Below are 16,177 nucleotides of genomic sequence, written 5' to 3'. Positions count from 1 at the left end.
ACCCCCAAGTGATTCCTGGGCTCGCAAATGGAAGCAACATTGAGTAGCCCTCCATCACAGACTTCTATCTGTACCATTAACATCAGGCCTGATTATTAGCATTAAGAAAGCAAACTTTCATTGAACTGGATTTATCCCAGACAGTGAATGACAGACATCATACACAGTAGTCCTGGCCAAAGAGTACCTCGGAAGCCTGCAGACATAAAGCACATTTCTTTCCCCACCCCAGACCATTACCCTTCTCTCAGAGTTGGGATGCTGAAGCTACTGGCGACTTCCTGCAGGAAGCCCAGTGACCTACTTCCATAAGGAGGTTGGATGAATGAAAAGCTGGTTGGAAGATGAGACCAGTTCTTCAGTTTTATAATGGAATGTCAGCGTTGTTATCTGTACATCTACCATCTGAAGCCAATGGATTCCACTGCTACCAACAATATGGAGCACTCAGAGCTCCACTCTTAATTCTATCAAGCTCCTGACACAAGTACAGTAGATGGTTAACATTGATGCAGTCGCCAAGGTCACATAAGCAACCACCTTGCCAGGAGTCTCTAACCTCCATCTCTCTGCTAAGTTAAGTCACCAGGAAGCAACATATCAAGATCTAAGGCTAGTCCTCAACGGAAGGCCATCGTGGAGCTGTTATTTAATACTATGGCATATGCTTTTGTGGGCGGTCTTCATGAGAAGTGGCTTCATCAAGTAGAGTACAGCATTGCCCCCAACACAGTGGCCAGAATCTGATTGATGGCTTCTAACTCAGAAATGATGTCGCGAAGAGAAGGCAGTTTAGGAATATCATTGACTGGTATTGTTATCTCAGGGGCGTCTGCTTATCCAGGAGGCTCCCCTTCTGCTCACACGAGGATCTAGCAGGCCTCCCAACTTACACAGGACTCAACGTGGGTCTGAAATGGGTCCAAGGGGGCAGTTGGGGCCCATCTGGACATCTGTGGTAGTTCTGTATTTCTTTATTGGTGAGGGAGATATTTGGGGTAACCCATCTTGAATGCTACGTAAGTGCCTTCTACTTAAGGATACACATGATAAATCTGTTTATCTGAGAATTGATCTCCAGCACCCACTTTGAATGCTGTAAAAGTCAAGAAATCCTCCAGACCCAACTGGGAGCAGAAAGGGAGTCTCATGGTTATGCCAGTGTAAACCCCCTGAGACAAGAATGCCAGGGCGCCTGGGTGGCTCAGTCGGTTTGGCATCTGACTCTTGATTTTGGCTCAGGTCATGATCCCACGGTTCATGAAATGAACCCCATGTCGCGCTCTGTGTTGCCACGCAGAGCCTGCTTGGGTCTCTCTCTCCCTCTCTCTCTGCACCCCCAATAGTGTCCTCTTTCTCTCTCAAATAAAAATTTTTTAAATACCAGTAAATGACCCTCTCTCCTCTACCTAGGCAAACTTCACCTAATCCTGGGGCCAGCTCAAACCCTCTCCCCTTGGTATAAAGCCAACTCATACCGAAGCAATCCTTTCTGTCTCTAACCACATCAATTACTACAATTAATCCCCTAATACCTTGAGGCTGCTGGTGTTAGAGGGTTTGGCCTTTTGTTACAGTCATGGGAAGGATGCATTTCAATGTGCTGCTTTGTGGCCCAAACTGTTTTGTTATCTGGGCAAAAAGAGCACGGGGGCAGGAATTATATTCCGAGATGAGGATACCCTCTTCTCGTCCATGGAGGGTCAGGACACAGAGTATCTGCCTTGTTGGCCTCCCTTGAGAGAGAGTCTCTCACCAGATGAGAAGGAAAGCCAGGTGACCACAGGATTCTGGCCCGTTCTGTGACAGTCCCCCCGCCTCTGGTCAGGACAGCCACCTCCACCTGTTGCTGAATTCTTGCCTTCGGACTCAGGAGCACAGTCTCTGCTCAGAATCAGACAGACACACAGACAGCATGAGACGCGGCGTACAGAGGGCTGGGACAAAAGTAAACAGAACTGGTTTGGGGAACTTGGGAGACAGAGCTTCTCCCACTGCTTGTTGGGCCCACGGTGGCATCCACTGGAGCAGCTGTCTGAGGGTGGAACCCAAGTCAGATCCCTGCAAGGTCTGAAATGTCACACACACGGGAGACCGGCAATCCGCGAGCAATCTTCAGTAACTCCCAACAGTGGACACTCTGAGAGAATGTTCTTGGGACCAGTCACAAATGAGAGACATCAGAGAAAATGTTATTCTTTTATTATTTCAAGGAGGTAATACATAGCCCAATCCGCCAAAGCAATAGGGAATGAGAGGCAGCAGACGGCCAGAGTTTTGAGAAGAGCCTCGTGCCGCACCTCCAGGCTCCTGTCTGCTCGCAGTCCGGGGCTGCATACATGAAGGCCAGGTCAGCCGCACGGAGTGTGCCGTGACTGTAGCAGCGGACAGATGGCCCAACTCAACGCCCCGCTGACCGAGAAAGGGTTCCCTGTGAGCAGCAGAGGCCCTGCCAGGCTGAGCACGCCGGGCGGCACTCAGTCCTGCCACAGCCAGCTGAGCAGCCAGCCTATCTAGCACTTGATTTTATCTCTGTGAGACTAGAGTGGGCAGGATGTGAATAAATCCTGAGTCAAATTAAGGTGAAAGACTTAGTAGTGTTAATACTCCAGATGAGAGAAGACAACACCGTCTCTGAGGGTGATGGGCTGGGAGTCTGATGGAAGAAAGATGGAAACACGCACAATGGCCACAGGCTGCAGGTGCGGCCTTGAGGACACGAGAAGGGTATTTCACATACATGATGGGGGGCGGGCACTGGGGCTGCTTCCTCAGACACAGAAATGAACTAGAGGTTCATTTTCCACTCATAATTGGTTTCCTGGGTCTAAGTCACCACCCCTGTGGCTGAAGCGAGTCCCGCCCTGGGGAGAAGTGTGGCTCAGTTCTCCAGTGCGGAGGGGGAGGGACTCACAACTCAAGGAGATCTTTCTCCCCCACCCCCAGCTCCTTTCCCTTGCAAATGGCTGAGGTGGAAGGTGAGAGGTAGGGCACCTCCTAGTGAAGTCCCACCATGATTTTTTTCTAGAGAATTCACTGTGATGGGACCAAAGCTCCCCCTCCCCCTCGGCACGGAATAGACTTATTTCCACTCAGGGGAGGGCACCTTCCTGGTGACTTAATGGTGGCGTGCAGAGGGGAATCGCAGCAGTGACTCATAGACACCGTTCATTTCAGTACGACTGTCCGGGCCGGAGAGCTGGCGGCGAGGGACTGGTCCTGCCCAGCATGCACCGTTCCCCAACAATCCTGGCCAGGCCAGAGCCGGGTTTAGATGCCGCACGGGCTGACAGATTTTTGGTTTGACGGAAGTGGAAAGAATTTTTTAAAAACCACGCCACTATTTTCTCCAAACCCAGGGCCATCAGTTTTGTTTTGTTTGACAAGAAAAGGACAAAGGACCACAGCTCCCTAGTGGCCAAGGCTTCTGCAGCACAGAATGCAGTATGTATCGAAATGCATAAACCTGGGTCTGACCGGGGAGGTGGGTGAACATAGAGCCAGGGGCCCTGGGTCTTCTAGTCGGTGGCAGTCTCTCCTGGTGCCTCGTCATGTTCCTCAAAGCCCGGGACTGGCTTCTGCAGGAAGTGCATGGTGGCCTGGATCACCTTATCTGGTCCAATATTGTACACAGGGTGAGTGGGCTGCTGCAAAGAGAACAGATGCCGATCAATCACCCCAGTGGTCCTTGCGACCGTGCACAGACTTGAAACCTTTACATGGACTTGTAAGAATTTATCAGAAGAAGGAATCATCAGAGATACACAGGGAGATTTATCACCCCAGGCCCTGATGTTCAACAACAAGGTATTAGTAAAAGCATTTAATGCTACATGGGATGCAAAGGAATATTACACAGCCGTTTAAAAACATGCTTTCAAATATTTAATGGTAAGGGCAAATGCTTATAACGTATCATGTGAGGAAAACAGTATATACAATGTTATCCCAAACTTACTTTTTGAAAATGTGTTTGTAGATGTGATTTATAGGCAGAAATTGGACATACACCAAAATCGGTCCCGTGATATTTTCTTATACTTTTGTATATATTCTAATTATTAAAACATACATGCATTTATTTACATTTGTAATCAAGGAAAAGGACCACAACGCGATGATGCAGTAAAAGCATCAGGCCATATTTAAACTCTTTTATAGTAGTCTGCTACATCATAGAAATCCAAAAGAAACTTCAGGTCTGAGACAGGGCACAACTGGAGGCCAATATTCAGGACTCATCCACTCTGGGAGAATGAAGGAGGGGACAGAAATGCAGGAGAGGTTTTAAAACTACTTTTAAAATACTATGGGGGCGCCTGGGTGGCTCAGTTGGCTAAGCGTCCGACTTTGGCTCAGGTCGTGATCTCATGGTTCATGAGTTCGAGCCCCACGTCGGGCTCTGTGCTGACAGCTCAGAGCCTGGATCAGGCTTCAGATACTGTGTCTCCCTCTCTCTCTGCCCTTCCATCATTCACGCTCTGTCTCTCTGTGTCTCTCAAAACTGAATAAACGTTAAAAAAAAAAAAAGAGAGAATACTATGAGCAACTCTATGCCAAAACCTATAAAAGTACAGATAAACTGAATAATTCTATAGAACAATATAAATTTTCAAAAGAAATTCTTTAAAATTTGTATGAATACATTTTTTAAAAAGTTTTTATTTATTTAGTTTGGTGGGGGGAGGAGCAGAGAGAGAGGGAGAGAGAAAGAATCCCAAATAGGCTCTGTGCTATCAGCACAGAGTCCAATGCAGGGCTCAAACTCACAGAACCATGAGATTACCACCTGGGGCAAAATCGAGTCAGACACTTAACCAACTGAGCCGCCCCAACTTGTATGAATAAATTAAATCAGTAATAACAGTTGCTTATTCTGCTCCACCATTCCTCCCCCAAAATATCAGGCAGGCCTGGATGGTTTCTCAAGCAAGTGCTACCAAACCTACAAGAAACATAATCTCTAACTTCTATAAACTTTTTCAAAGTCTAAACAAAAGGCAGGGGTGGCGGTGGAGAAGAAGTACCCATCTAATTTTATGAGGCTGTGATATTATCCTGAAATATAAACTGGAAAGAGCAATACAATAAAACAAAAATTCAGATCAGCTTTTCTTATGAATACCATGCAAAAAAAAAATCCTAAATAAAAATACTAGTCAGGGACACCTGGGTGGCCCAGGTAAAAATACTAGTAAAATACTAGTCAGTCAGTTAAGCATCTGACTCTTGGTTTCAGCTCAGGTCATGATCTCGTGGTTTCGTGGGTTTGAGCCTCGTGTTGGGCTCTGTGTTGGTGGTGCAGAGCCTGCTTGGGATTCTCCCTCCCTCGCTCTCTGTCCCTCCCCAACTCGCACTGTCTCTCAAATTAAAAAAAAAAAAAAAAAAAAAAAAAATACCAGTCAAAAATGCTAGCAAACTGGGGCACCTGGGGGTCTCGGTTGCATGTGCAACTCATGGTTTTGGCTCAGGTTACAATCTCACAATTTGTGAGTTCGAGCCCTACGTTGGGCTCTGTGCTAGCAGTGCAGAACCTGTTTGGGATCCTCTCTCTCCCTTTCTCTCTGCCCCCCCCCCCCCAATAAATAAACTTAAAAAAAATACTAGCAAACTGAATCCAGCAATGTATTAAACACACACAATCATGCTGTCCTCTGACCATAAGAAGGGCTGATCCTAGGAATGTAATGTTAACATCAGAACACTTATTAACAAAATATAGCACAGTCAAGGAGAAAAACCAGATGTAGAAAAAGCCCTCAGTAAAATTTAATATTAGATTATGATTGGAACAAACAAACAAGAAACAACCTGGCAAACCAGGAAGAGAGGGTTAAGTAACATCCTTAACTTGATAGGAGGTATTTATCAGAACCCTGCAGTAAGGATCCTACATAATGCTGAAATTATAGACACCTTCCCATTACAACCAGAAGCAAGACAGGAGCGCCCCCCCATGACCACCTCTAGTCAACACTCTATAGGGGTCTTAACCAACATCCCAAGGCAGAAAAAGAAATAAAATTCTTAAGAATCAGAAAGAAAAAGGCAAAACTGTCCTTATTCGAAAATAACATCACATGCTAAATAAAAAAAATCCAAGAGATTCTACAAACTATTACAACTATTAAGTTCAGCAAGGTGGCTGCATACAATTAAAATATAAATATCATTTCTGTACATTAGTAACAACCAGTCACAAATATAAAAAAATATTCCAGTCACAATAGACACAAAAAGTATAAATTTCCTAGACATAAGTCTAACAAAAGATGTGTTAGTCTTTTATAGAGAAAATGATGTAAGACCACTGAAGGACATGAAAAATAATCTGAAAAATCGTGTTCACAAATGGAAAGCCTTAATATTGAAATGAAGTCTGTTCTCTCCCATTAATCTTAAATCTAATGTGATTCCCATAAAAATTCCATTATAGTTTGTTTTTTTGTGTGTGTGGAACTCGATAAGCTGATCCTAAAACTCATAGGAAAAAGCAAAAAGAAAGAACAGCAAGGCAATTTTGAAGAAAAAGAACAAGGGGATGGGACCTGCCTACCTGCATTTACAATTTGCTTAAGAGAGTACAGACAGGCAAACAGACCAGAGGAACAGAACAGAGTCACTTCATATACAGAAACTCGAGTACGTGACAGACATGTGACACACATCAGTAGGAAAGTTGTAAACTTCCGTAATTGGTATTGGTCAATTGGTCATCTACATGGAAAAAATATAAAATTATATCCAACCCTCACCACAGACAGAAACCAATTCCAAGAGAATTAAAAATCCAGATGGGAAGAGCAAAACTTTAAATGGTTTGGAAGAAAATATACGTATGACCTCAGTGTAGGGAAAGATTTTTTTTTTTCTAATGTTTTATTTTTGAGAGGACAGAGCATGAGCGGGGGAGGGCAGAGAGAGAGGGAAACAGAATCGGAAGCAGGCTCCAGGCTCCGAGCTGTCAGCACAGAGCCCAACACAGGGCTCGAACTCACAAACCATGAGATCATGACCTGAAGTTGGATGCTTAATCGACTGAGCAACCCAGGTGCCCTGGAAAGATTTCTTTAAAAAAAAATTTTTTTTTTTTTCAACGTTTTTTTTGTGTTTTTTTTTTTTAATTTATTTTTGGGACAGAGAGAGACAGAGCATGAACGGGGGAGGGGCAGAGAGAGAGGGAGACACAGAATCGGAAACAGCCTCCAGGCTCCGAGCCATCAGCCCAGAGCCTGACGCGGGGCTCGAACTCACGGACCGCGAGATCGTGACCTGGCTGAAGTCGGACGCTTAACCGACTGCGCCACCCAGGCGCCCCTAAAAAAATTTTTTTTAATGTTTATTCCTTTTTGAGAGACAGAGAGACAGAGCATGAGTGGGGCAGGGGCAGAGAGAGAGGAAAACACAGAATCCAAAGCAGGCTCCAGGCTCTGAGCTGTCAGCACAGAGCCCAACGCGGGGCTCAAACCCATGAACTAGGAGGTCATAACCTGAGCTGAAGTCAGATGCTTAACCAACTGAGCCATCCAGGCACCCCCGGGAAAGATTTCTTAAGTACCCCTCCACCATCAAAAACCAAAAAGGCAGTAAAACTGTTCACTATAAAATTAAAAGTCTTCTATTCAACAACCAAAAAACCCACTAAAAGTGAAAAGACAAGTCACGAACTGGAAGAGATTTACTACACACGTCACCGACACAGGATTAGTATTGAGAACACACAGATAACGCCTTCAAATGTGTAAGAAAAGGGCAAACAATTAAAATTACAAATCAGCAAGCAAGCAAGCAGCTGGCAGGCAATTCACAGAAGACATAACACAAATGGTCAACGAACATTTGAGAAGATGCTCAACCTTACTACGAATGAGGGAAATGTAAAAATAAAACTGAGATACCATTTCCCATCTATCAAATGGCAGAGAGGAAAAGTTGGACCACAGAGCAACTCATCTGAGTACTGTGCGAGTGTAAAACGACACAAGCCAAATGGGCATGGGGGGGGGGGGAGGGTGCTGTCTATGAAGATGAAGGTGTGTGTGCTCTTCAACCCAGCAAGTCTCTCCTAGAGAAACTGACACAAGAATGTGCACTGTGACTCCGTTTGCAATAGCACAAACCGAAACCATCTCAACGTTCGCCAACAGGAGAAGAAAAATCAGTTGGGGTACATTTATACAAGGGAATACCATATAGTTGTTAAAATGTTCAAGCAGAGCAACATATGTGAACGCGGGTAAACCTCAAAAGTGTAACGGTCAGCAAGAACAGCAATGCACAATAAGTGATCCAGTAGCTACTGTCCTAAAAGGCATGAAAACATTCTCTGTCTATATTGTTTATGGATACATACATATGTAGTGATAGCACAAAAACTTATCTGCAGGCTTGCCAAATGTCAAACTTAGGACAAGGTGATGCTGGGGATGGAAGGAGACTGACAAATGGAAAAGGGGTGCATGGGAGGCGAATATGGAAACACGTTAAGACTTGAAAAAGCTGAGTGGTTGCAACTCCGATTTTGTCTGGTTATCAGTGAGGCTGAGCATCTTTTTATCCATACTGGCCATCTGTGTTCCTTCTGTTGGAACTATTCTGTGACAGTCTGCACGGGCCCCGTGATTTGATGGCCGTGGACGGTGTTAGTTGGATTCACGTCACAGGCTCACGTCTAGGCTCAGGGGTGTTTCCCGCGGCCAGGCTGGTCTAGGGCTGGATGTGGGGCTGAACATCCTGCCCGCAAGGGGCTAACAGCTCTGGGAGGCAGCAGACAAAACCAAGTTAAACACACGCTACAAACTGCAACTGAGTGCCACGAGGGGCACAAACAAGGCGCGGTGGTGGAGCACTGTAGGGAGGCCTCCTTCACAGAGGTGGTCTGGGAATCTTCTCTGGAGAGACGCATGTCACTGTAGGCTCCAGAAGACAGCCAGCCATGCAGCGAGGACTGTGTGGCTGCAGATTCCAGAAACCTACTGCCTCTTAGTACATTTCCTCAATGGAACTATGAATAGAAGTCTGGGTCTGAGGCAGGGATAAAGGCACAGAACCTCTGTCTCAGACTGGATGCCCCCACCTGGAACCCTGAGTTTGCCTTAAGATAGTTCCCTCCTAGGTCCCAGGCTCCCTCCAGGGCGGCTGCCAATGGAGGGAGGGTGGGGGCTGCGTGCTCACAGACCTGCCCACAGGAGGCACATGGATAGTTGTGCAGGACACGCGTGGCTGCTCCCCTCTCTTGGTATGCCCCCATCCTGGGGACCCTGTGGAGAAGCGCCATCAAGCCCCCCACCCGGCCTTACCAGAGCATTTTCGGGCACACCCAGGACCACATCGTGCAACATGGCTCCACTGCCGAAGTGCTGGGCTATGGACAGGCCGCTCAGGCAGTAGCAGGTGTGGTAGAAGTCCCGAGACCTACAAAGACAAGGTAGCTCTGAGCAGGGACTCCTCCACTCCCACAAATCCCCCCAGGCACAGCCTCCAACAGGAGACTCAGGCCTGGAGCACACCCCCACATCCCAGGCCCAGGTCAAGCCGTGGCATTTCTCAGAGCCCCACTCTTCAGCCCTGCACCCTTGTAGTCTTGTAGACTTGTAGTCCGTCCCCCCAGGGTCTCCTCCAGCTGTCTTCCAGAAAGGACTCTCCAGGGTAGTGCTGGTGCTAAATTAATGTATTTCTCAAAAAAAAAAAAAAAAAAAAAAAAAATCCTACCAAAATGCCTAGAAATGAGCCAAATTCTCCCTGACAAACTGCTAGGGACCAGCCTTCAGCTGGGCCTTCCCCTGGATGCTGACAGTCACAGGGTGTGTGCTGGCCCAGTAGCAAAGGGAACAGGACTTATCTGATTTCCCTTTTCTTTTTACTGCGGCGCCTCAAGGTATTTAATCTATGCTGCAATAGTTGTGATTATAATTTCTGTTTATGACACTCAAGGGTTTTAAAGTCCTATATCCTGTTCTATTTAAATCAGTTTCGTTTAAAAAAAAAAAAAAAAAAAGGCAAGAAAAGCCACCAACTTGGCAATCTATGTACCTACCCAGAGAGGGGGCTGCATGGAAGCTGGGGGAAAAGATGGGCACTGGGGGGTGCCAGGATGGCACTGGAAAGGGTGCTCCCACTGGGAGGCTTCTTCCCACAACACACTAGCACCAAGCAGCTGGATGGAAAGGGAGCCCCCTCCCCCCTGCCCCCCAGGCTTTTAAAGGTCAGCGGCTGTCACCCTCTGGTTCTGGGGAGGCTTGAGTGGCACACCATCTCTCCCCTCCCTGCCCCTCCCTCTCCCAAGAGAAGGCACTCACTTGCCAGGCTTATCCAGAAGCCCCCCGGCGGGGCACTGGCAGCACATAAGAATGTACTCCTGCAGGGCCTGCTGATGAAACATCCAGTGGCTCATGCTGAGGGCAGGGTCGCCTGCAGAAAGGCATAGCGTCAGGGCATGCCCGGTGGGCATCCAGCACGGTATGAATGACGTCTTTGTATTTTATTACCCACTGGGGACAGTTAAGGTTTCCCTCTATTATTCCTGGACTAATTTTGAAAATTACATTCTTGGGACACTTGATATCTTCGCCCACGTCCCATGATATGTCCCTTCTCCCGACCTTTGACTTGAGTCAAAGAGCAGCAGTGCAGAACGATACCTTGGGGTAAACGCCCTTACTGTGAATGCCTGTCCTAAACCACATCACGGACAGGCGTGGGCCAGCTGGCTATCTCTGCCTTCCAGATCCACCCTCTCACTGCTCCTGACTCAGTCCACAATTCCCTCCTCTGGGCCTCTTAAGACATTTCCTCTAGCACATCCCTGACTCTAACTGGCTAAGAGAACTCTCAACAGGGGTGATGTCTGTTCCTTCTACTTTTCTAAACCTCAACTTAATGTATCTCCAAAGGGCATCCTCCAACTCCTCTCTTGGCCTCAAAAACTGTTCCTAAGAAGGATTACTAGTAACCGCCAGGATTTCTGCATCATATAATAGGGTAGGGCACCTGAGTGGATCAGTTAAGTGTCTGACTCTAGATTTCGGCTCAGATCATGATCTCACAGCTTGTGAGTTCAAGCCCTGAGTCGGGCTCTACACTAACAGCAGGGAGCCTGCTTGAGATTCTCTTCCTCTCCCTTTCTACCCCTCCCCTGCTTGCGCTTTCTCTCAAAATAAGTAAATAAACTTAAAAAAAAATATGGCAGCAGGAGCAGAAACTGGCAGTTCTGGTAATAATGCTCATGTATGAACAAGCAACTGGCCTTCTTCATTCTGAAGCTGAATCAGTATGGTCGGAGAATTCCGTGGGCCGCATAGTTATCAAATGCAGATGACAGAGACTGCCAACAGATGGATGCTTCCAGAAGCATTTATGTGGGAATTTTTTTTTTTTTAAATATACACATGCATTAAGTCCTTGGTCAATTTTATACTTGGATACTCGGGCTACTACAAAGATAGCAAGTAATCTGTGAATACAAATTAAAAGCTAATTTTTCCTTCTTCCAGTCTGTTTCTGTGCATTTTTCTATATAGTTATTATAATTTTATATTTTGCATTCTCCATTTAACACTATAGGCATACATTTTTCTATGCTGTTATCATACTGTTGATTTTTCCTTTGTAATTTCTTCTTTAAAGAAGCAAATTTAATAGCTACTGGGATTTGAGGGGGGTAATGATGAAAATTCTACAATTGATTATGGTCATGGCTGCACAACTCTGATTACACTAAACACCACTGAGTTGTATATTTTAAGTGAGTGAATTGTACGGTATGTGAATTCTATCTCAAGAAAGCTGTTACTTTTTCTTTAAAAAGCAAATTTACTAAACTTTAGGATCACTGCATTAAACATCTGTACAAAATATCCTTTTATTCTATATCCTGTAGGAAATAAAAGACTATTATTATAAGGTAAGTGCCAACCTGTCACTAAAAGCAGAATCTGAAAAGAAATTGCTATGTTTATTATCAGACAGATTACAGAGTGGGTCGGTTGCCTGCTACCTTATGGAAATCTACAAGCTCCGAGTCCACAAACTCCACCAGGAGCTTCCAGGGGTCCTGAATCTGCACAGCAGCTCACACAACCAGAGACGAAGGCAGGCGTGATGACGGGTGCTGCTTGTGCACCACAATTGGCCTTTTAGTCCTTTATACCTCTCCCTTCAATTACAAATCCCCATTATTATGTCATTTTGCTTTTCAAAGATTCCTTTTATCTAAGAAATCAAAAGCTTTCCCAAACAGTAACTGACAGGTTCAGCCACATGCAGCTCAATTTCACAGGTGGACAAATCCAGGCCTGGAAGTATGTCCCAAGGAACACACAAGCAACGAGTAACCATCAGTCTAAACCCAAACTCACAGGCCTGCTGCTTTCTTACTGCTCCACAGAAACCAAATAACTCACTAATTTAGTCAGCATTGAATATTTTTAAGATATTAATAATTCGTTCTTCTACTCAACTGCTGTCTTCTACACACATAAGGCAGCCACCTGCATGGAACCACTAACGGCCACTTGCTCAGTGAGGTCGTGTGTCGGTCCTTTGTTATCTCTTTAGCCAGCAACGTGATCATCGCCTTTACAAAATCTATTTGGTCATTTACTAAGATAAAAGCAGTAACGCACATGGTTAACAACAGCAACAAAAAAGGCAGAGTGTAGTACAGAAGGAAAAACAATTCAACACGTATGTCTCCCTCCCTTCATCTCCCACCCTCCTCCCAAAGGTGCCCATTGCTAAAGGGGTTTTGCTCACTTCCAGGAAAAGCTGTGGAGAGGTCGGTCCGTGTGCACAGAGACCACTCTAGGCCTGGCCCTTTACACTTTATGTTGTGTCCTGGAGAGTTTTCCAATTAGCTCATTGCGTCTAACCACGGGATGGGGAGATCATAATTTATTCAACTATTAAACTTTTAATGAGCATTTGGTTGTTTGCCATTAAAACTCCACTTCGACACACGTCCTTTGCTAATATCTCTGCAGGTAAATTCCCGAAAGTGTACTTGCTGGGTTTAAGTAATGTAAACAAATCTCCAAACTACCCTCCAAAAAAACCGATACAGCTATTTACACCCACACTGACAGTACAAAAGTGCCTGTTTTTCCACACTCTCCCCAACATCGGGTACCGCATTTTCTCCTCTCTGCCAACGTGACAGTAAAAACGACCAGTGTCCCACTGATTTTATTCACATTTCTTTCACTGCCATCTTTTCGTTTCATGCATGCCGCCTGTGCTGGTTAGAAGCAAGGCTCTGACGGAGGCGTAGGTGGCGACCAGGCATCGTAAGGCAAGTTGCTCACCCTTGCTGGTCTTTGTTTCCTCATCTGTAAGATGGGGATAACAACAGCACCTATCACAGCACTGCTCAGAGGATCAAATGAGAAAACACCTGTGGAGGACTCCGTTCAGTCCCTGGCTGAGGCTGAGCGCTTGGCAAGCCTCAGCGGCCAGGAGGAGCGGTGGTCATAGAGGGGGTAACACAAGTAGTAGCTCTTTCCTGCCCGTCCGGAATCTGCCCGTTCAGATCCTCTGCCTGGTTTTCAGTGGGGCTGTTCATCTGTTTCTTAGTGATTTAGGAGCCTCTCAACTTAAAGAAATTTAGCCCTTTGTCATTTGTCACAAATAATTTGTCCTACCTTGCTACTTGTTTTGTTTATAGAATTTCTCTTCTTTTATAAAAGAATTTTATTTTTCTTTTTCTTTATGCAAGGAATACAAATTACTTGTAGAAAATCAGAAAATACACATAAAAAAAGAAAGAAAACAAATATTGCGTGTCGCTTCACAGTCCAGGTGCCTTCTCATAATTTTTTGGAGTCAACTCTTCGCTAAAAATGGAATTATATACAGACTGCTTTGAAACCTTTGATCACAGTGTATTACGAAAATCTTTGCACACATCGTCTCCTTGAGACTCCCAACGTCAGTATTCTGCCCACCACTCAAGACACTGCCCTTCCCTTCCCACTGCTGCTGAGAAGTGGGTGAGCTTCAAGCCCAACACAGGCCTTCTCCTGGGCCCTGACAAAAGCTGCAAGGTCCACGATTCACAGGCAGCGCTTTCCACAGGCAAAGCTCTGAAGGTCATTTCCTCCAGGACCTGTGCTACAGTAAACAGAATGTCAATTGGGGCTCCTCTGAAGATGCTGGCAGGGAGCACTCTTCTCACAGCTCTCCTGGATTTTCCTGGCATCTCATCCCAGCCAGGGACAGGTTTATGAAAGGCTGACCATTTTACCAAGGGCTTGACCTCACTAGTTTCAAATAAGGAATCACTAAAACCCTAAGTTATTTTTGCTTTGAAAACACTGAAGTTTCAGGGAATTCTTGACCTCCCAATCATAGTGGTCAAGCCAGAGACCGTGCAGGCTCCAGAGTCAGGGGAATGATCTATCCTAACGCCCTGAGACCCTAAGCCCAGGGGCCCAAGGCAAGGAATCGCAGGACAGACTGAGACCGGCAGAATGGGAAGCCAAGGGGGCGCCTGGGTGGCTCGGTTGGTTAAGGATCCGACTTTGGCTCAGGCTCAGGACATGATCTCACAGTTCCTGGGTTCGAGCCCTCATCGGGCTCTCTGCTATTAGTGCAGAGCCTGCTTCGTATCCTCTGTCTCCCTCTCTCTCTGCCCCTCTCCCACTCAGGCTCTCTCAAAAATAAAATGAACATTAAAAAAAGAAAGAAAGAATGGGGGGCACCTGGGTGGCTCATTCCATTAAGTGTCTGGCTTTAGCTTGGGTCATGATCTCACAGCTCATGAGTTCGAGCCCTGCATTGGGCTCTGTGCTGACAGCTCAGAGCCTGGAGCCTGCTTTGGGTTCTATGTCTCCCTCTCTCTCTGTTCCTCCCCTGCTCACACTGTCTCTCTCTCTCTCTCAGAAATAAAGATTGCAATGTCTCTCTCTTTCTCCCAAAAATAAAGATTAAAAAAATAAAAAATAAATTAAAAAAAGAAAGAATGGGAAGACAGGGCCGAGACTGCGTTTACTTCAATTCAGCATCCAAAGTGGCCACAACTCAGATGAAACGAAGAGACTAAAAAAAGGTGCTCAGAAAGAACAGCCAAAGAAGGAAGAAAAGCATGGGTCAGGGGGCCAGACAATAGGAAAGAATCTCATCTTCCACATTTGAGCTATTAATTACCCAATTATTAAGTCCAAAGAAAACCTTCTCTCTGGGCCAAGGGCTCTCACTCCAAGAACACATCAGCACCCAGCGGGACAGCCATGACTTCCCCTCCCCCCACCAGTTTCCTCAGAGACACGCTGCTCTCACATAAAATAAATAAGAAAGATGGTTCAGGAGTCAGCGGGCGACCTGAGATTTCAAATGATCAAATAAAGGAAGGCGCTCCGAAGTTGTGCTTGCTGTCTAACTGCTTTGGTTTTGCCTTCTGATCTGCGACTCCAGAGAAACGAACCCAGGTCTCTCCGCTCCAGTGGTATGGGTGGAACAGACTTGCATTTAGGATTCTTCAATGAATTTAAAATACAACAGTGCTCGCGGCAGCAACTACAAAGCCAGTCAGACCTGGTGGATCTCTTCTCCTGGGGTTCTGCCTCTCTGCCCCTTTGTGCCATCGCCTTCTCAGTCACTGTTGTGACCGCGACGCACACAGTGTGGGTTTTCAGTTCCGATATGACCGATACGGGACGCTGCATTGGAAACTGTGGCTTCACACCCGGCTGAGGTGGCAGTCACCCTGGGACCCGGACACGCACCTACCTCCTCCTAGCCACAGACAGTTTGCAGCAGCAACTGTGACTCAACTAAACCACTGGAATTAAAGCCCAGTCTGCATGTGAGTGCAGGAGACATGGCGGGGCGGGGGGGGGGGGGGGGGAGTGTGCGGTTCATGCAGGGCACTCAAAATCCAGGACAGACAGACAAACACTCTGGCTACCTGACTGGGGTTAGCAGCCAGGGGAAGTCACCCAGCCCCTGCCAGCAGCTCCCTGGGCTCACCTTGAGCATGCAGTGCGCGGTGCAGCAGGGGCAGCAGCCCCGCCTGCCAGAAGGAGTAGCAGCCGTCCACCAGCTTGTTGCAGCGGCCCTGAAATCCACCTTCGAACCGCATCTGCCGGCTTGTCACCCATTGCTGAGAATGAGACAGAGAAGGGAAAGGCGGGTGTAGGCCAAGTTCCCATCTCTGGGCTTCTTGGCACTGGAATTCTAGTCC

General features: G+C 46.5%; 2 protein-coding genes across 2 annotated transcripts in view; both read right to left on the bottom strand.

The window, feature by feature from the left end:
- Window positions 1-16,177, bottom strand: part of CHURC1 (churchill domain containing 1) — a 417,546-nt gene that overhangs the window by 287,637 nt on the left and 113,732 nt on the right. The gene's annotated exons all lie outside the window — the stretch shown is intronic.
- FNTB (farnesyltransferase, CAAX box, subunit beta) overlaps window positions 2,186-16,177 on the bottom strand; it is a 67,498-nt gene continuing 53,506 nt past the window's right edge. The window contains exons 9-12 of the mRNA XM_060620052.3: window positions 15,964-16,096; window positions 10,299-10,410; window positions 9,300-9,414; window positions 2,186-3,647 (exon numbers count right to left, since the gene is read on the bottom strand). Of these exons, the coding sequence (XP_060476035.1) occupies window positions 3,519-3,647; window positions 9,300-9,414; window positions 10,299-10,410; window positions 15,964-16,096 (489 nt within the window). The 3' untranslated portion in view covers window positions 2,186-3,518. The remainder of the gene's footprint in view (window positions 3,648-9,299; window positions 9,415-10,298; window positions 10,411-15,963; window positions 16,097-16,177) is intronic.

This window comes from Panthera onca, chromosome B3 (assembly GCF_046562875.1).
Source record: "Panthera onca isolate mPanOnc1 chromosome B3, mPanOnc1 haplotype 2, whole genome shotgun sequence".
In the NCBI taxonomy this organism is placed as follows: domain Eukaryota; kingdom Metazoa; phylum Chordata; class Mammalia; order Carnivora; family Felidae; genus Panthera; species Panthera onca.
This window is presented reverse-complemented; position numbering and strand designations above follow the sequence as displayed.